General features: G+C 38.8%; 2 protein-coding genes across 7 annotated transcripts in view; one reads left to right on the top strand and one right to left on the bottom strand.

Moving 5' to 3' along the window:
* ATP2C2 (ATPase secretory pathway Ca2+ transporting 2) overlaps positions 1–535 on the top strand; it is a 110,423-nt gene extending 109,888 nt beyond the window's left edge. Inside the window, exon 27 of the mRNA XM_027847169.1 lies at positions 61–535. Within this exon, the coding sequence (XP_027702970.1) occupies positions 61–179 (119 nt within the window). The 3' untranslated portion in view covers positions 180–535. The remainder of the gene's footprint in view (positions 1–60) is intronic.
* Positions 536–7,557: 7,022 nt separating this feature from the next.
* Positions 7,558–21,858, bottom strand: part of MEAK7 (MTOR associated protein, eak-7 homolog) — a 49,258-nt gene continuing 34,957 nt past the window's right edge. For 5 of the 6 annotated variants that reach the window (XM_027847739.1, XM_027847741.1, XM_027847742.1 and 2 more), the window contains 4 exons: positions 18,299–18,718; positions 17,243–17,361; positions 11,396–11,572; positions 8,093–8,416 (listed from right to left, as the gene is read on the bottom strand). In XM_027847739.1, coding sequence (XP_027703540.1) covers positions 8,291–8,416; positions 11,396–11,572; positions 17,243–17,361; positions 18,299–18,718 — 842 coding nt within the window. In that variant the 3' untranslated portion in view covers positions 8,093–8,290. Of the gene's footprint in view, positions 7,644–8,092; positions 8,417–11,395; positions 11,573–17,242; positions 17,362–18,298; positions 18,719–21,858 lie in introns of those variants that run through there. The other variant, XM_027847740.1, reaches the window with a different exon arrangement.

Here is a 21,858-nt window from a genome sequence, read left to right as displayed (position 1 = left end):
TTTTACACTTGTCTCCCAAATGTGAAATTTATGATTTTTCTTCTTTTCACTTCTTGGCAGACTTGTTGTTTTTAACGGGCTTGGCTTCATCTGTGTTCATTCTATCAGAACTCATCAAAGTATGCGAAAAATACTGCTGCAGAGCTGAGATAGTCAAGACTCACCCTGAAGCAGTGTAATGGATTCCACCCAGTGAAACATTTTTATGAATAGTGTATATTTTTGCTGAAACTGTGACCTGTTTTTTCAGAGATACACACAAAGACATATTTTCAGATAACAACATCACTTATGTTGATGACAACTTCGGCTGCCAGACTTGAGTCTTCTTTGAAAAACCTGCCATAACCTACATCAGTTTACCCTGAATGGTTCCAAACTACAGCAGGCAAAGCCTCTCTTTCCACAATGTGCTACTCAATACATATAAGGGCTATCATGCTGGGCACCAGTGCTGTGCCTGACAGAGAAATCTCACACTATTTATTTATTAAATTACAGTGGTTTTTATTAATAAAATGTATTAAACAGAGAAGAAGAGCATCTTTTCTAATAAATTATCTGAATTCTTAGACTGATTTAAGGAGGCCAAAACGTATCCCTTTATATCTGATGCATATTTGTAGATTCATGAAGAAGTAAAAAGTAGTAGAGAGAACACTAGATTTCCAAGTCCACAGACCCAGCCTTAATTGTTTCCACTTACTAGCTGTGTAATCTTGAGCAAGTCATTGAACTTCTCAAACTTAGTTCTTCATTTGTCAAACATGGTGTAGAGCACTTGCCCTGACTGGCTCTTTGGGTGGTTGTGAAGCTGGAATGGGCTAAAGTAAGTATGTGAAACAGCAGCCAAATGACACAGTGGATAAAGTGTTGGCCCTGGAGTCAGGGAGACCTGCATTCAAATCCAGCCTCAGGTACTTTCTAGCTGTATAATCCTGGGCAAGTCATTTCACCCTGTTTGCCTCAGTTTCCTCATCCATCCAATGAGCTGGAGAAGAAATTGGCAAACCACTCCAGTATCTCTGCCAAGAAAACCCCAAGTAGGGTCACCAAGAGCCAGACACAACTAACTGACAAAACAGCAAAATGTAGGTGAAAGGATGGTTAAAATGTAAAGTGTTAGAAAGGATGGTAATAGATCAGTCACCTATAACCAAAACACTGGACCACTTCTGAAAACCAGTATCATGTTGTCAATAATCTAGGAAGCACCATGGTTCAATAAACACGAATGCTCAAGAGGAGTGGACTAGTGATTACTTGAAAAACTAATGAATTTTCTTAGCTTTGTTAAGTAACGTGTTGTTGCCTTCTAAAAAGACATTCTAAGTGGTAAGTATCACAGTATGTTTTCACACCTAAGACAGTCTGAACCTTTAGGAGCTAGAACTTATAAATTAAATTCCTGCTTTATTCTAAGTATGTATCTTTCTTTCTTTTTTAAAAGAGCCATCTGGTGGTAGTTGGGAGGGAAGAGATGGTCTCACCTAGGCTCTACAAAGGATCATGATACCTTCCTACTTTTCACTCGGCCCTTCGCGATACCCTAATAAATTTTTACTTTAAAAAAACCCCACAATTTATTATTTATTTATATTAAACATTCTTTTCTTTTTAAATTTTGAGTTCCAAATTCTCTCCCTTCCTCCCATCCCCTATCACAACCACTGAGAAAGCAAGCACTATATCAATTATTAATGTAAAATCATGCAGAACACTTTCACATTAGCCATATTTAAGAAGAAAAATAAAATGAGAAAACTATACTTCAATTTGCATTCAGAGTTCATCAGTTCTCTCTCAAGAGGTGAACGCATTTTTTCATCATGAGTCCTTTGGAAAAGTCTTGGATCATTGTATTGATCAGAGTAGCCAAATCTTTCATAGTTGATCATTACAACGTTGCTATTATTGTGCACAATGATCTCATGGTTCTTATTTCACTTTGCATCAATCCATGTTGGTCTTGCCATGTTTTTCTGAATCCACCCACCTTGTCATTTCCCATAGCACAATAGTACTCCATCACAATCACGTCACAACTTGTTCAGTCATTCTCCAATTGAGAGTCATCCCCTCCGTTTCCAATTCTTTGCCACCACAAAAAGATCTGCTCTAAATATTTTTGTACATACAGGTCTTTTTCTCTTTCTTTTACCTCTTTGGGATACAGACCTAGTAGTGGTATTGCTGGATCAAAAGATATGCAGTTTTATGGTCCTTTGGCCATAGTTCCAAATTATTTTCCAGAACAGTTGGACCAGTTCACTACTCCACCAGTAAATCATTAATGTCCCTATTTTTCCCTCATCCCCTCCAGCGTGTCATTTCTGATAGGTGTGAGGTGGTACTTCAGAGCTGTTTTAATTTGCCCTTCTCTAATCAATAGTGATTTATAGCATTTTTTTCATATGACTATAAAGAGCTTTGATTTCTTTTCAAAATTGCCTGTTTATATCCTTTGACCATTTATCAATTGAAGAATGGCTCTTATTTTTATTTGAAAAATGAGGCTTAGCCATAACAGACCTAAAACTATTTTAAAGCAGCAGTCATCAAAACTACTTGGTACTGGCTAAGAAACAGAGTGGTAGATCAGTGGAATAGGTTAGGTACACAAGACATGGTAGTCAATGACTATGGTAGTCAACTGATAAACCCAAAGACTCTAGTTTCTGGGATAAGAACTTACTTTTTGACAAAAAACTGCTGGGAAAACTGAAAAACTGTATGGCAGAAACTAGGCATAGACCAACATCTTACACCATATACCAAGATAAGGTCAAAATGGGTACATGATTTCGACATAAAGGGTGAAACTATAAGCAAATTAGGAGATCAAGGAATAGTCTACCTGTCAGATCTATGGAGAAGGGAAGAATTTATGACCAAACAAGAGAGAGATAACATTACGAAATGCAAAATGGATGACTTTGATTACATTATATTGAAAAGTTTTTGCACAAACAACGTCAATGTAACCAAGATTAGAAGGGAAGCAGAAAGCTGGGAAACAATTTTTACAGCCAGTGTCTCTGATACAGGCCTCATTTCTAAAATATATAGAGAACTGAGTCAAATCTATAAGAATACAAGTCATTCTCCAATTGATAAATGGCCAAAGGATATGCAGAGACAGTTTTTGGAAGAAGAAATTAAAGCTATCTGTATGAAAAAAATGCCCTAAGTCACTGTTAGAGAAATGCAAATTAAAACGACTCTGAGGGATCACATCACAACTATCAGATTGGCTAACATGATAAAACAGGAAAATTATAAATGTTGGAAATGTGGGAAAATTGGAACCCTAATCCATTGTTGATGGAGTGATGAACTAATTCAACCATTCTGGAGAACAATGTGGAACTATGCCCAAAGGGCTATAAAATTATGCATACCCTTTGATCCAGCAATAGCACTATGAGGTCTGTATCCCAAACAGATCATAAAAAAGAGAAAAGGACCCACATGCACAAAAAAATATTCATAGCAGCTCTTTTTGTGGTGGCAAAGAATTGGAAGTTGAGGGGATGGTCATCAATTGGGGAATGGCTGAACAAGTTGTGGTATATGAACATGTAATGGATTACTATTGTTCCATAAGAAATGGTGAGCAGGCAGACTTCAGAAAAACCTGGAAAGACTTTCACGAACTGATGTTGAGTGAAGTGAGCAGAACAAGGAGAACATCGTACACAGTAACAGCAACAATGTGCAAAAACTGAGTTTGTTAGACTTAACTCTTCTGATCAATGCAATGACCTAAAACAATTCCAAAAAACTCATGATGGAAAATACTATCCAAATCCAGAGAAAGAACTATAGAATCTGAATGTAGATCGAAGCGTACTATTTCCTCTTTTTTTTTTTTTGTTTTCTCATGGTTTTTCCCTTTGGTTCTTATTCTTCTTCACAACATGACTAATGTGGAAATGTTTAATATGATCATACATGTATAGCCTATATCAGACTGCATGCCATCTTGGGAAGGAGGAAGGGGAGGAAAATTTAGAACTCAGAATCTTATAAAATTGAATATTGAAAACTAAAAATAAATTTTAAAAAAATGTGGCCTTTGTCAGAGAAACTTGCTGTAAAAATATAGATATTACTTCATTGTCTATAGTCACTTAGTTATTTTTCAATTATGTCCAACTCTCCACGACCCCATTTGGGGTTTTCTTGGCAGAGACACTGGACTGGTTTGCCATTTCCTTCTCCAGCTCATTTTACAGTGAGAAACTGAGGCAAACAGGGTTCAGTGACTTGTCTAGGGTCACATAGCTACTAAGTGTCTGAGGCTGGATTTGAACTCATGAAGAAGAGTCTTCCTGATTCCAGGCTTGGCACTCTATCCACTGTGCCACTTAGTTGCCCCTGGATCATAGCACCTTTTAGTATGTAATTTTCCTGATTATCTCTTTTAATTAGGCCTTTTTTTGCTTTGTCCGAGATCATGATTGCTACTCTTGCCTTTTTTACTTTAGCTGAAGCATATGAGATTCTGCTCCAACCTTTTATTTTAACTCTGGGTGTATCTTTCCATTTCAAGTGTGTCTCTTGTGAACAACATATTGTTGGATTCTGGTTTCTAATCCATTCTGCCATCTGCTTCTGTTTTATCGGTGAGCTCATGCCAGTCACATCACATTTATGATAACTATGTATTTCCCTACATCCCATTTTCTTCTGTCTCTCTCCCTGCCCACACTGCCTCTCTTAATCTGCCCTCTCTTTTATCACTTTCCCCCATTCTCTTATTCTTTTCCCCTCCTATTTCTCTATTGGGTAAGTTATATTTCTACACACAACTGAGTGTGCATCTGTGTATATACGTATGTATGTATGTATGTATAGTCTTCCCTCTTTGAACCCATTCCAATGAGTGAGGTTCCAGCATTGCCCCCCACCCCCCCATTTCTCCCTCCATTGTAAAAGTTCTTCCTTGCATACCTCTTTTGTGAGAAAACCCCTCCCATTCTACTTCCCATGCCCCTTCACGTGAATCCCTCTTTCTTCTTCTTTCATTTTTTAGATCATTCCACTAATAATTGTGGAATACCCTATATCTATGTGAACTATTTTAACTACTCTAATAATGATAAAGTTCTTAGGAATTACATGTACCATCTTCCCATGTAGGAATGTAAACAGGTTAATTTTATTGAATCTCTTATGATTACACTTTCATGTTTACCTTTTTATGCTTCTCTTGAGTCTTCTCTTTGAATGTCAAATTTTTTATTCAGCTTTGGTCTTTTTATTAGGAGTGCTTGAAAGTCCTCTCATTAAATATCCATTTTTCTCCAGAAAGATTACATTCAGTTTTGCTAGGCAGGTTATTCTTGAATGTATTCTAAGCCTTCTGCCAATCCTTTCACATGGAAGCTGCTAAATCTTTTGTGATCCTGACTGTGGCTCCATGATATTTTAATTGTTTCTTTCTGGCTGCTTAAAATGTTTTCTCTCTCACCTGGCAACTCTAGAATTTGGCTATATTATTTCTGGGAGTTTTCATTTTGGGATCTCTTTCAAGAGGTGATCAGTGGATCCTTTCAATTTCTATTTTGCCCTCTGGATCTAAGATATCAGGGCAGTCTTCTTGGATAAATTCTTGAAATATAATATCTAGGCTATTTCCTTGATCATGGCTTTTAGGTAGGCCAATAATTCTTAAATTCCCTTTCCTCAATCTATTTTCCAGGTCAATTTTTTTTTGTTTTTTTTAGGCAACTGGGGTTAAGTGACTTGCCCAGGGTCACACAGCTAGTAAATGTCAAGTGTTTAGTCTGAGGCTGGATTTGAACTCAGGTCCTCCTGACTTCAGGGCCAATGCTCTATCCACTGCAGCACCTAGCTGCCCCCAGGTCAATTATTTTTCCAATGGGGTATTTCAAATTTTCTTATGTATTTTCATTCTTTTGACTTTGTTTTATTGTTTCTTGATGTCTTATGGAGCTTCCCCTTGCCCAATTTTAATTTTTAAGGAATTATTTTTTCAGTGATATTTAGTACCTCTTTTCCCATTTGGCCAATTCTGCTTTTTCAAGGTGTTATTTTCTTCAGTATTTTCTTGTGCCTCTTTTACCAAGCTGTTCCTTCTCTTTTCATAATTTTCTGGCATCACTCTTGTTTCTTTTCCCAATTTTCCCCCTACCACTCTTATCTCTTCAACTCTTCCTAGAATTCTCGTTGGGTTTAGGTCCAATTAGGATTTTTCTTTGAGGCTTTTTTGGGTAGCTATTTTTACATTACTGCCTTCTTCTGAGTTTACGTCTTATTCTTCCCTGCCTATGTGGTAGCTTTTTATGGTCAATTTCTTTTTTTGCTCATTTTTCCAGCCTATTTCTTGACTTTGAACTTTATGTCAAAATTGGGCTCTGTTCACCTGGGGGTGAGGAGGCACTGTGCCAAGCTTCAGCCTTTTTTTGTGCTGCTGTTTTCAGAGCTAGTTCTGGGGGTCTGCGAGTTTTTGGTGCTTCTAAGGTGGTATGCTTTAGGGTGAGGGATGACCATTGCTCTCCTGATCTATGCTCTGGTTGTTACCCAGGAAGAGCTCCTAGTTCCCTACAGCTGCAAGTGCTAGCACTCCTCTTCGATTTGGAACTGTGACCAGGGCCCCTGTTCCCTTCCACCAGCACTCCTCTCTGCTGTAGAACTGCAACTTAAAACTATGTATGGGCAATAGAGTTGCCAATCAGTGGTAGCTGTACCCAGTGCCAGCAAAGGGTCCCCTGTAATCTCTTTCTGATCAGCTGTCTGACTCCCTTACCATCTCTAGGCTGAGAGCTCTCAGAGCTGCTGTAGCCACTGTTGCAGCTGACGCATAAGCGGGCTCCAGACAGGCCTCAACCCCAGTGTCACAGACCTCTCTTGCTCACCTCTTAAGTTTCTTAGGCCAGAAAACGGTCTCACTTCAACCCTATTTTGATGGCTCTGTTGCTCCAAAATTTAATTTGATGAGTTATCTTAAAGTTGTTCAGAGGGGAATGTTAGGAGAATTCTTCTGGGTGACTGCCCCTAATCGACCATCTTGGTCTAAATTCTCACTCTTCTGATAGCACTGTTATATTACTAACACCAATACCCAGACCCCTGCAAAAAGATGGTTAGAATGAAGGCCACTCTTACAGCCAGAAAGAGGATAAGTTTTGGATATTGAGGACAGGGACTAGAGTCCAAACACTGGATTTTAGCTCAACCTCCACTTGTCAGCCACAGAGTCTAAGATCATTTCACCTCCATAAGTCTCAGTTTCCTTACTGGTAAAATAGAAATAAGAATGCTTGTACTCCAGTATCTGTTACAGGGCTGCTTTGAGGAATGTCCTTTATAAACCCACATAGATATCTTTTAAATCACAGTTCAGCAATGTAGACATCTGTACAAAACTATGTCCAGGATCTAATAAGTGATAACTGAGCCCAACTTTAGGGAAGTTCTGCTGGCGCTTCTAGTAATTAAATGCCTTAGTTGAAATACAAAACAGACCCTCTGCAATAGTGTAATTTCATGCCACTGTGAGTCACATTACAGCAAGGTACCAAACCGTTCTACACCTGTGTCTACATTACCAGTTTATTACAATGCAGTATTTTGCCTCATTGGCATTTCCCTCATCTAGGCTTCAGTTTTTCCATCTGGAAAATGAAAAAGACATTAAAATAAAAAAGGTATAAAAAGGGCTGATTAATACGAACCTAATATACTATTATGATAAAAGAAACCAAAGGTTGGACTCATTGAACTTTAAGGTCCCTTCAGCCTCTAATATTCCGAGTCTCTAAATAATGAAAGCTTAGGCTGAAGGAGTTTCTATAACATTTTGTTTAGTAACATCAATCGCCTTGATGTTCTCCCTGAGTAAAGATACTCTAGAAATGCCAACTGTGCTTGCAACACTGATCTGAGGTTGGAAAGCTTGGATTGATGGCAAACATTTTTAGCTGAAATATCAAAATCTTAGCACCTAATGGACTTATTTTATACTTAAACACTTAAATGTAGCCTATTTATGAAAGACTTTCCCTAATTATTTGAATAATTAAGATCTCTATTAGAAATTTCTGAAATAACCATAGGCTATAGAGAGGAGACACAAAGGGTATTGTTTTACTTATCCAGTCAACAACCTTCTTACCCAATTCCAGAGAGTTAACTGAATCTAGATATGGCACCAATGGGGAGGTTTTCATTACATATTGAAATTAGGATAGCGTGGGATAAAAATTTAGTCCCACGATGATCAGATCCCAATTATGAAGAACACGCAGCTGAGGATGGCACCTTATTCATCTGTCTCCTCGTCATCACATGGATTTCGAAGTCCATCACTAAAACGACTTTTCCCGGTCATTTCTAACAAGCACCGTGCCTCAATGTTACTGTCCAGAATAGTCTTCTTACCAGATGACTAAGGAAAAAACAGAGGATTAGATATGTTTGCAACACCGGCACAGAGGTACATGTAATTAATAGCTTAGAATGGACAAAAGTCAACCTATTATTAATTCCCAAGCTTATTAAAATAGGCTTAACTATATTATTGCCATAAAGGAAAGAAACTGGACCAGATAATCTGGTTTCCCCTTCTTATTCTAATAACATTTTAAATAAGTCATTATTAAAAACCTAGCTTTGAGTTTTCAGAGAAAGCCTGTCAGGAGACCCCATCCTGCCCTGCTGGAGAGAAGGTACAGTCTACTGGAAAAAGCCATGAACTTTTCTATGGAACTGGGAAGTCATGGAAAATAAATTAGAATCCCAGCTCTACCCTGAGATTGCTATCTCAGTCTGCTATTCACGGGCTTTTGGGCACGTCAATTCTCACCTGTGTAAAATATAAGAAACTGAATTCAAGGGCTTCCAAAGTCCCCTTCTGCTCGACTCCTTTGCTTTGTAGCTGCATTCAAACTTCATCCTCCTCCTCCTCTCCTTCACATATATCACAGCCTCTGCAAGGCTGGAGGCTCTCTTCCCTCTAACCTGCAGTGACACTATACTGACACCCATAATCAGAGGGCAGGCGCAAAAGCCACACTGCCTGGGCAATGGAGCAACCCTCATGAAAACAAAGGAGAAGGAAGAGAGGGCTGCCAATCTGGAAACCTGCTTAATGGCCATCAGAAGGTCTTCAGAAACCTTTGCCCGATCCAAACAGAAATGAGGCTACCCAGGCTAAAATTACAAGTAGAACCAATTAAGGAAAATTTGATTAAAGAAAGAAGGGGCCTAAGTAAAGGCAGGTTTGGGTTGCTCCTTCAAAAGCTGATGATATTCTACTTTAATAAACCCAAAGATCCAAGCTTTTGGGGGTAAGAACTCAACATATGACAAAAAATTGCTGGAAAAACTTGAAAGCAGTTTAATGGAAACTAGGTATAGACCAGTATCTCACATTGTATACCAAGATGAGGTCAAAATGGATAAATGATTTAGATATAAAGGGTGATATCATAAGTAAATTAGGGATGCATGGAAAAATGTACCTGTCAGATCTATGGAAAAGGAAGAGTTATAACCAAACAAGACAGAGAAAGGATCACGGGAAATAAAACAGATAATTTTGATTGCATGAAATTAAAGATTTTGCAGAAACAAAACTAATGAAGACAAAATTAGAAGGAAAACAGGAAACTGGAGAAAATTTACAGCAGGTTTCTCTGATAAAAACCTAAGTTCTCAAATACACAGAGAATAGAACCAAATTTATAAAAATAAAAGCCATTCCTCAGTTGATAAACAGTCAAAGGATATGACTTTTCAGCCAGAAGTTTTCAGAAGAAGAAATCAAAGCTATCAACAGCCACATGAAAAAATGCTCTAAATCACTACTGATTAGAGAAATGCAAATTAAAACAACTCTGAGATAATTCACACCTGTCAGACTGGCTAACATGACAGGGAAAAATTGATAAATGCTGGAGGGGATGGGGAAAAATTGGGACACTAATGCACTGATGGTGGAGTTGTGAACTAGACCAACCATTCTGGAGAACCATTACAAACTATGTCCAAAAGGCTATAAAACTATGCATACCCTCTGACTCAGCAGTACCACCACTAGGTCTGTATCCCACAGAGTTCAAAGAAAAAGAAAAAGGATCTATTTGTACAAAAATATCTATAACAGCTCTTCTGTGGTGGCAAAGAATTGGAAATTGAAAGGATGCCCATCTATTGGGGAATGGCTGAACAAGTTGTGGTATATGATTGTGATGGAAAACTACTGAGCTACAAGAAACGACAAGCACAGTGGTTTCAGAAAAACCTGGAAAGATTTATATGAACTAAGGCAAAGTGAAGTGAGGAGAAGCAGGAGAACACTGTACTGTAAGGATGTTACAACTGTGAAAGACTAGCTATTCTGAGCAAAACTATGATCCAAGACAATTCCAAAGGACCCATGATGAAAAATGTTATCTACCTCCAGAGAGAAAGAACTGATTAACTCTGAATGCAGACTTAGGCATACTTTTTTTAAACTTTATTTTTATTATTTTATTTGGTTTGTGTTTTCTTTTGCAACACGGATAATATAGAAATATGTTTTGCATGAATTCACATGTATAATTGATATCAAATTGCTTGCTTTCTCTAGGAGGGAGAAGTGGGCGGGAGGGAGAGAATTTGGAGCTCAACATTAAAAAAAACTATTATCAATAAAATTTTTACACATAATTGGGAAATATTTAATGAATAAAAATGACCTTTTTAAAAAAGCTAATGATAGTTCAGGGAGAAAAAGGAATAAATTTATGGAGCTAAGTTAGGAGGCAGCCTCTCAAACCAAATATGTATGAATAAATACTTCTCCAGAAATCAACATGGCAAAATGAACACAGGACTAGTCTTGGAGTCAGGAAGACCTTCAGGCTTCAACTTTGTCTCTGCCACCTTCTATTTGTGTGACCACTTAAGCTATCACCACCCTCGAGCAACTGGGGCTTTAAGTTGCGAATCTGTATTAGTGAAGTGAGTTTTAACACCGGGAACTCTCCAGGTGGTGGCCAGAAGCCATGAAAAAGCTGAGGAATAACTAAAAGACAATGAGGCACAACAGAAAAGCTCTGTATTTAAAGCTGAAGGACCACTGTTCAGAACCTGGCTCAGTAACCTATGTGCCTTGGGGCAAATCATTTCCCTGGTCTATGTCAAAATTTCTTCATCTGTCAAATGAGGGTGTTTAATGATCCCCCAAATCACTTCCAGCTCTAAAGCCTATGATTCCTTGGTCTCTCCTTCCAAGCACCTGCATTATAAGATTTAAAATAATTTATCCCTGGCTTCAGGGGATATTGGACGGAGGGAAGAGGAAAAAGACTGGTTAAATAGGTTAATGGTTATATGCTCAAGACAATGGCTACATGCTTAGAAAGTGTTAGTCACTTACCTTCTCATTTGCAAAATCTCCAACCGCCCATACCTCTAGGACATCGAACTCAAAATTTTCCTTGGCTGATAGTTGAGGGCTGTTATAAGTAGAACATCTAGGTTTTGCTTTGCTGTGTCCTTTCCCAAAATCATAATCAATCCAAAGCCCAAAGTAATCAAACTGACCTCCCATGCCCTGCAAAAGAAATGGAATAGCAAGCAAATCCACATAAATGAGTCCATCCATCCCAGAAAGACATGTTATTACTTAGTTTTAAAACATCAAATAACATAATCCTAGGTCACGTGATTCTTTTCTTGAAAAGAACAATGACTTATAAAATGGTAATCATCAAAACAAACTGGTACCAGCTAAGAAATAGAGTGATGAATCAGTGGAATATATTAGGTACCCAATACACAGTAGTAAATGACCACAGTAATCTAGAGTTTGATAAACCCAAAGATCTAAGCTTTTGGAACAAAAACTCACTATTTGACAAAAACTGCTGGGAAAACTGGAAAACACTATGGCAGAAATTAGGTATAGACCAATATCTTACACTGTATACCAAGATAAGGTAAAAACGCGTACAGATCTAGACATAAAGGATGATACCATAAACAAATTAGGAGAGTATGGAATGGTTCACCTATCATATCTATGGATAAGGGAAGAATTTAGGACCAAACAAGATATAGAGAGCATAATAAAATGTAAAATGGATAATTTTGATTATATAAAAATAAGAAGTTTTTGCACAAACAAAACCAATGCAACCAAAATTAGAAGGAAAGCCAAAAACTGGGGAAATTTTTACAGCATGTATTTGTGATAAAGGCCTCATTTCTCAAATATATAGAGAACCGAGTCAAATTTATAAGAATGTAAGTCATTTCCCAATTGATAAATGGTCAAAAGATATGAACAGGCAGTTCTCAGACAAAGATATCAAAGCTATCTATCATCATATGGAAAAAAATGTTCTAAATCACTATCGATTAGAGAAATGCAAATTAAAAAAAAACAACAACTCTGAAGTATTACCCCACACCCTTCAGATTGGCTTATATAACAGAAAAAGAAAATGATAAACTTTGGAGATGTGGGAAAACTGGGACACTAATGCATTGTTAGTGGAGTTGTAAACCAATCCAAACACTCTGGAGAGCAATTTGGAACTATGTCCAAAGGGCTATAAAATTGCACATACCCTTTCATCCAGAAATATTATTGTATCCCAAAGAGACTTTTTAAAAAGGGAAAAGGACCTATTTGTACAAACATATTTATAGCAGTTCCTTCTGTGGTGGCTAAGAATTGGAAATTGATGAGATATACATCAATTGGGGAATGGCTGAACAAGCTGTGGTATATGACTATAAATGGAATATAATTGTGCTATAAGAAATGACAAGCAGGATGATTTTAGAAAATCCTGGAAAGACTTATGTGAACTGATACAAAATATAGTGAGCAGAACCAGGAAAACATTGTACACAGTAACAGCAATATTGTACAATTCATACAAGTATAAAAGACTTTGCTGTTTTCAGCAATACAATGATTCAAGACAAGCCCAAAGGACTCATGATGAAAAATGCTATTTCCCTCCAAAGAATTGATGTCATCTCAGGGCAGATCAAAGCATACTATTTTTCCCTTTCTTTTTGTTGTTGTTGTTTGAGTTTTCTTGCCCAAAATGACTAATATGGAAATGTTTAACATGACTGCACATGTATAACCTATATTAGATTGCTTACTATCTCAGGGAGGAGGGAAGGGAGAGAGGGAGGAATTAGAATTTAGAACTCAAAACTTAGAAAAAAAATATTATTTAAAAAAAAGAAAAGAGCAGCAACTATTTAGATCTATCTTTTTAAAACTAGACTTATAATACTGAATCTCCACTAAAGTCTTCCTGCAATGCTTCCTCATGGCATGGAGATGACCCTGGGTTTTCAAAGGTCATGCCATACTGGAAATGGTCCAAGAATGAGCCTGGCAATGGACTAAGTTCAGCCTGGCTAAAAAGGCCCATCACCAGCTCATTGGCCAAAAGGGAGGATTTTCAGGTCCAACAGCTCAGAAGGACCATCTACTGAAACACTGCAATGCATTCTGGGAAAGGGAGTATCCAAACAGACAAAATCACAGATACAATAATCTTAAGTAAGACCAGGAACAAAGAGCATCAGAGGTTATTTTCAATTTATCAACTATTTAAGTGCCTCCAATGTGCAGAGCACTGTGATGATTCCATGGCATGCCAGTTGCCTAGTCTGGCCTCTTCCTGCCTGCAGGGAGACAGAGAAATGCCATTCCATTCCCAGTCTGGTCCCTCCCTGGGGAAATGATGTGCCAGTCTCCTAGGCTGGCCTCTTCCTGCCTGCATGAGGACAGAGACTAATCCCCCAACTTGCAGGGTGAGGTAGTGGAGTTGGAATACTTCTTACTCCTCATTGTCATTTCCAAACTCATTTTCTACGAACATTATTCAGCAAATTGTCCTTTGAGGTTCACTTAATTCCTATCTGCCACACATCCAACATTCTGGTAGCTGTTGTCTACAGACCTCCAGGACACTCTTTCCTCAATGAGTTCAGTGCCTGGGCTCACAATGCTTCTCCCTTTCCCAACTCCTGCCCTCATACTAGGGGACTTTAATATAAACCCTGATAATCCCTTAAACACCTTAGCTCTCACTTCCTCAACTTACTAATTTCCCATTACCTATTCTTCCATACCACCGTGGCTAAACACAGATGGTCATAATCTCCATCTGGCCATTATCCACAAATGTAAAGCTTCTGTGTTCAGGAATTCTGACATTCCCTTTTCTGATCACAATGCTGTCATTTCAGCACTCCCTCTGCCCTATTCTTCATCCTCATCATTACCTCCAGTCCCTCAAGCCCTTAGTTCTGTCTCAGGCTATCACCCCTAGACTGCCCCTACTCTCCTCCCTTCCCTACTCTGACCCCTTGGTGAGCCAGTTCATCTCTACACTGCCCTCTTCTCTTGAGTCCCTTGCTACTTCATCCTATTACCAATCTTGCCCTGCTAAGCCTCATCAGTTGCCTTCCCTCCTACTTATGTGCCCTGAATGGAAGCTGAAGAAAAATTGTAAAACTGTGCTGATTGGATGCACTACAAATTCATGCAACATGACTTCAATGGGACCCTCATTGAAGCAAGGCTTATTTTTCAACACCAGGTCATCCCCTATCCCAAAACCTCCAGTTGCTCCCTGTGGCCTCTACTAGGATAAAAACATAAAACCTTGGGTTAGACAGTCAAAGCCCTTCATACCTCACTTTCTCCCCCCAGTTTACCAGTCTTCTTATGCCTCACTCTCTTCACATACTTTGCAACCCAATAACCCTGGTCCTCCTTACTGTTACTTGAACAAAATACTCCACCACCTTCTGACTCCAGGCATTTTTACTAGCTGCCACCATGCCTGCAGGATTCTTTCCATGCTCATCTCCACCTCTTGGCTTCCCTGACTTTCTTCAAGTCTCCAATAAAATCTTACCTCCTACAAAAAGTCTTTCACAATCTCCCTTAATGCTAATGCCTTCCCCCTGTAGATTATCTCCAGTTTACCCTGTATATATCTTGTCTGTACATAGTTGTTTGCATATTGTTTCCTCTCAACTGACAGTGAGCTCATTGAGAACAGGAACTGGCCTTTCTTATCTCAAACATTTAGCACAGTGCCTGGCACAATAAATGTTTACTGATTGACTGTACCAAGCCTTAGGGTTATAAACACAAAGAAAGCCTCTGTCCATTCCTTTAAGAAGTTTGTAACAGTGGGAACAAGATCCATCCATAACTATGGTGCAAGGCTGAATATATAATGCAGATGTCCAAGAAAAGTATAATGACAAACATGTGAAGAGAGAAAGAGCAAAGATCATTTTCAACTGGGGAAGTGAAGAAGACAGGCAGATGTGGGCTCCGTCATGCCCTTAAATCCCAAGTCTACTTGAGAAAATAATACTTATGCATTGTAAACAATCAGAGAATAATACAAGACAGATAGAAGGATTGAATGGGTATAGAGGAGAGAAGACTGGACATAGAATAGCCATCACGGGAAATATGACAGTTAGTAAGTCCTAAAGAACCAAAGATCCAGCTATAGACCAACAATTTGTAGTGGAGCCAGTCAGCACAGTTTTCTGACTTCCCCAGTAGCATTCCAACACCTGAAAATAGAGACATAAATACAAAGTGAGAGTTAGCCAGGATTTGGGGAGGGGGAGGTAGGAAGAAGGATTCAGAAGACATAGGTTCCTTCCATTCTCAGCTCTGCCACCAACAAGGTATGTGACTTTGGGTAAGCGACTTTAGCCCTCTGGGCTAGTTTCTTCATCTGTAAAATCGCTAACGGATTCCTTCCTTACTGCCCACAAACATGCCCAGATCATTCCCACCCTTAAAAAGACAAAACACCTTCATTTGCCCCTGATATCACTGAACTCCTAGAAAAACCTGTCTGAATTCCTCACTTCCACTTCTCTCACCTTCCATTAATATTTCAATCCCCTATAATCTAGATTCCGATTCCACTACTCAACTGAAATCTCTCTCAAAGATCACCAACAACATCTTAGCTGAGAAATCCAATGGCCTTTTATCAGTTCTCATTCTTCCTGACCTCTCCATAGTCCAGGGATGAACTTTTTTGTGTAATAGACCCCTTTGGAAGTTTGGTGAAACCTATGGACATTTACCCAGAATAATTTTTAAAATTCATAATGAGAGGAAATGTTAAATTTCAGTTACAGGTTAGTGAAAATTAAAATGTAAATTTCTTCCACCCCAAGTTTACAGACTTCCTGAAATCTCTCTATAGGCTCCTTGGAGGGCTGTGAGGGGAAAGAACACTCATCCTAGACACTGTCTCTTCTTTGGGCTTTCCTGTTACTGTGCTCTTCTGGGTTCTCCTCCTGCTGGACATCATGTCTGTCTTAGTCACTATGCATGGGTATATCCAAAGGCTTTGCCCTGGTTCCTCTCCTCTCTACACTCTGAGTGGTCTCATTGGCTCCAACTTCATTTTCTGTGCAGATGACTCCTAGATCTCTCTCTGTCTCTGTCTCTGGCCCCCTCCTCTTGCAAGCACCATTCCTACAAGAACTTCATGTCCCGTAGGTATCTCAAACTCAACAAATACAAAGCAGAACTAGTTTCCCCTGAAAATTCCTTCCTTTCCCTACCTTCCCCACATCTGCTGAAGGTGCAACCTTTCAGTCACTGAGGTTTGAGATGCTAGAATAATCCTCAACTCTTCCCTCTCCCTGACCCTCCACACCTAATTAGTTGCCAATTCCTATTGAGTATATACCTCTACATCTCTTAAATCTGTCCTTTTCACTCCATTCACATGGCCACTCCCTGGGTCAAGCCCTCATCATTTCTCACCTGCCTACTGCAATAGCCTTCTAATTGGTATTCCTGCCTCAAATCTTTCCCTTCTCTAACCCATCCCCAATATAGCCATCAAACTAATACTCCTTTTTTTTGCTTCTGCACTCCCAGCACTGAGCCTAGAGCAGGCAATCAGTGCTCAAAGAACTGAACTGACCATCATCTCCAGTGGGGACTTACTCCACGCTTCCCAAGGCTGGGCCTCAGCAGACACCATTTGTCTGAGACCTATGACAGGGGTCCTCCCAGTCTGGCAGGACCTGCCGAAGCTTAGACCTCCCTGGCACCACCTTTTTGGAACCCAGGGTTGCCTCCAAGCACCAAGGAAATGTGAGGAGAGATTTGCATTGAGGATGAGCTGTTGACTCTCATCGAGAGAGGTGAGAACTTAATCCATTGCTCTGCAAATTCATTGTCACTTACCAATCCATTTGGTATAGTTTGTTGTCCATGATTCAAATACATATAATGATCATTGTATCCACTGTATGTGTACACTGCAATGTTGGGGGAAATGGTAAACAGGAAGGATCTACTGTCCCCTAAAAAGAGCCAAGAATGAAAACATGTTTGTATCACTGAGGATGCAATTAACAGAATCTACCCAAAATAGAAATTCCATAAAACAGGAGGCAATCCCATTCATGAGTTATAACTGATGAAGCACTGCTTCTTTTAGTAGTTCTGTGTTACAGAGAAGTAAGGGAAAGATTCAGGAGGTTCTGAATTCAGCGTTTGCAAGATAGATGGTTCTGACTATACTCTGTTATTGTCTTGGACTGTAGGCTTCCAATAAGTATTCATTTTTCTTTGGAATGATGAGTGTGTATATGTATGTGTGTGTGTGTGTGTGTGTGTGTAAGAGAGAGAGAGACAGAGAGAGAGAGAGAGAGAGAGAGAGAGAAAGTATGCTCAGCCCTACTGTAACCTTTAATGTAAAGTCACCCTCTGCTGGACTTTTTTCTAGGAATTCAAATACATACTAGCTGACCTCCACCTTTCTTCTACCACACTGAGTGGATGGTGGAGTGTTTTGAAGAACATCAAAAATGTTACCAGTAAGATGTAAGATCTGGAACAATTCACTCCAAACCCAGCACAGGTACATCACGAGTGTTGGTGGGATCAAGTACAGACTAAGCTATGACTGAAAACTAACATGAAAGATGAAAAAGTGAGTCTAAAGAAATTCTCCTCTCTCTACTCCTCTAAAACAGAGGAAGTCCTCATTGACCTGCCCTAGGTACTACGTTCTAAGGGTTGCTATGAGGCTCAGAGCCTTTACAATCAGAAGGGACTCTACAGGCTATGCAGCCTGGTCCTCCCCCTACAGAGGACCTCACTTCTCTACAAGCAACATAAGGTATACATGGAAATGAGCAATGCTGGGAAAAATCATCAGGAAGCAGCTCATAACCTTCTGGCCACAGATGTCCACGTGATGAAAATTTCCAATGACAGGGTTCACTGCAGACTTACCTTGAAACTGGCCCTTGACTGCCCAGGAGAGAGATGAAAAGCCACCAAATATGTGGCCGTCCCTGTCCTTTACCACTAATAAGCATGGACCTCTGTCTATAATATTCCCACAAAATTTTGCAAAGTTGCAGCCATGAATGTGAGAAGAAAAAATCAGTTTCCATGTGTACTGTAGTTCTGTAGGCAGGTGAGAGTTGATGTAAATGATGGCAGGAATGTTAAAGAGGCTCATGAATTCTCTGCCATCTTTACACTCTGGGATGAAACTGGCGAGCTCTGTGTGAGAATGCAAAACCAGGAATCCTCGCCTGATGACCACATTTAAGAAGGTGGAGATCTGGGGCACTTTAAGCAGCCAGTCTTCGATCAAACTGATGTCACAGCACAAATGGTCTTTGTCTGTCTCTTCATCTGAGTGGCCTGGGGGGAGGGAAATATAGAGCAAAGACTTTCAGTTTCACAAAATTTTCCTACTAGATTATTCAAACTTCTAAACTACTTTTTTTCTCTGCAGCAAAGTCCATTACAGACATGATGGTGATACTTTTAATTTCATGGCAGCCCAGGCCCACAACCGTTAAACAATCTGTATCATAGTAAACCCCAAAGGCCCAAGCACTGGCCCCTCTGCTGCTTTGTCTAAGGTCTTCAAACAAAAAAGAAAATGGCTTCATAAGTCACTTCTGAAGACTTCATGGAGTGTTAGAAGTGGACAGCACTGGGAAGATCCAGCCACTTCATCTGCAGAGAAGGAAAGTAAGGACCAGCAAGACAGCAGCGCGCCCATACTGAGGCAACTGAGTAAGCAGCAAGCCTAGAGCTTGCCCTTCTAAGCTTTCACTGCCTTCTTCATTCTGGCATCAAAGAGCTGGAAGAATGCACAAAGCAGGCATGGGGAAGCTACCTCAGTCTTGATTGGTATAACTAAAAATAACTGGCACCTAGAAAGTGTAAGGTCATGACCAGGTAAGTTTAGCCCACTGGTCTATCATTTCCTTAAGAACTTCAGATACTCCACATTCTATTATAGACTTTTTATTCTTATAAAAATTAGAGTTTTGCTAGGCATGATGGTACACACTTCTAGTCCCTGATGCTGGGGAGGCTGAGACTTAGGGATCACCGGAGTTTAGGAGTGCTGAGCTACAGCGGGCTATGCTGACTGGGCTTTCACACTGCATCCAGAGCATAAATATGGTGAACCCCAGGAAAGAAAGGACAGGCTACCTCTAGGAGGGCAAACCAGCTCAGGTCAGAAAAACTGGAGCAGGTCAAAGCTTCCACTCCAATAAATACTATAAATGGTTGCTATACCTCAAGCCCAGGAGAGACAGGAATGCCTGGTGTCAAAACCACCACCATGACCAAACCAAACTACAGTTTTAAGATACAATAACACACTGATTCAGTCTCTCATTTAGACTTATTGTCTTAGTTAAAAGAATCGAAGAAAACGTAAGGTTTATATTTTTATCATAGCAGCTTTAAAAATCTAGTTATTTTTGCATGCGCTTTCCAACCACTTCATTGTTTTTTCTGAAATCCCTCCACGTTTTTAGATTTCAAATTAAATTTTATTTTTTAAATACTTCTCATTTCTCCTGGAATTCGGAAGGTTTTTGACTGAAATTTGAGAATATCGAATAACAGTGGCAATAATGGACATCCTTATTTCACCCCCGATCTTATTGGAAATGCTTCTAGCATTATCCTCATTACATATAATGTTTGCTGATGGTTTTAGATAGATGCTACCTATCATTTTAAGGAAGACTCCATTTATTCCTATGCTCTTTAGTGTTTTTAATAGTGTTGAATTTTATCAAATGCTTTTTCTGCATCTATTGAGATAATCATATGATTTCTGTTAGTTTTGTTGTTGATATGGTCAATTATACTGATTAGTTTTCCTAATATTGAACCAGCTCTGCATTCCTGGTATAAAATACTACCTGGTCACAGTGTATTATCCTCAAGATAAGTTGTTATAATCTCTTTGCTAATATTTTATTAAAATTTTTTGCATCTATATGCAGTAAGAGAAGAAAAAGAAATTGAAGGAATTAGAATAGGCAAAGAAAAAACAAAGCTATCACTCTTCACAGATGATATGAAGGTATACTTAGAGAATCCTAGAGAAATGATTAAAAATTACTTGAAATAATAAACAAATTTAGCAAAGTTGCAAGATATAAAGCAAACCCACATAAATCATCAGCATTTCTATATATTACTAACAAAGCCCAACAGCAAGAAATAGAAAGAGAAATTCCATTCAAAGTTACTGTAGACATTATAAAATATTTGGGAGTCTACCTGCCAAAACAAACTCAGGAACTATATGAACACAATTACAAAACACTTCTCACACAAATAAAGTCAGATCTAAATAATTGGAAAAACACCAGTTGCTTATGGGTAGGCTGAGCTAATATAATAAAAATGACAATTTTACCTAAATTAATTTACTTTTTTAGTTCCAAACCCATCAAACTACCAAAAATTATTTTATAGAGCTAGAAAAAACAATAACAAAATTCATCTGGAAGAACAAAAGGTCCAGAAAACTAATGAAAAGAAATGCAAGGGAATGTGGCCTAGCTGTACCAAATCTTAAATTATATTTTAAAGCAGCAATCATCAAAACTACTTGTTACTGTCTAAGAAACAGAGTGGTGCATCAGTGGAATAGGTAGGTATGCAAGATATAAAAGTCAATGACTATACTAATCTACTATTTGATAAATCCAAAGACTCTAACTTCTGGGATAAGAACTCATTATTTAACAACTGCTGGAAAATAGTATGGCAGAAACTAGGCATAGACCAACATCTTACACCCTATACCAAGATAAAGTCAAAATGGGTACATGCTTTAGATATAAAGACTGATACTATAAGCAAAGAATAGTTTACCTATCAGATCTATGGTAGAAGGGAAGAATTTATGACCACACAAGAGACAGACAACATTATGAAATGCAAAATGGATGACTTTGGTTACGTTAAATTGAAAAGTTTTTGCACAAAGACAATGCAGCCAAAATCACAAGGGAAGCAGAAAGCTGGGAAACAATTTTTACAGCCGGTGTCTCTGATAAAGGACTCACTTCTAAAATATATTATATACAGAACTGAATAAAATTTATAAGAATACAAGTCATTCCCCAATTGATAAATGGTCAAAGGATATGAACAGGCAGTTCTCAGATGAAGAAATTAAAGCTATCTACAATCATATGAAAAAATGTTCTAAATCACTGTTGATCAGAAAAATGCAAATCAAAATGGCTCTGAGGTACCACATCATACCTATCAGATTGGCTAACGTGATAAAATAGGAAAATGATAAATGTTGGAGAAGTTGTGGGAAAATTAGAACACTAATGCATTGTTGGTGGAGTTGTGAGCCGATCTAACCACTCTGGAGCAATTTGGAACTATGCCCAAAGGGCTATAAAATTGTGCATACTCTTTGACCCAGCAATAATACTACTTCTAGGTCTGCATCCCAAAGAGATCATAAAAACGGGAAAAGGACCCACATGTACAAAAATATT

This window comes from Vombatus ursinus, unplaced genomic scaffold (genome assembly GCF_900497805.2).
Source record: "Vombatus ursinus unplaced genomic scaffold, bare-nosed wombat genome assembly UNPS02005286.1, whole genome shotgun sequence".
Lineage (NCBI taxonomy): Eukaryota > Metazoa > Chordata > Mammalia > Diprotodontia > Vombatidae > Vombatus > Vombatus ursinus.
The sequence above is the reverse complement of the archived record's forward strand: the minus strand, read 5'-3'. Positions and strand labels throughout refer to the sequence as shown.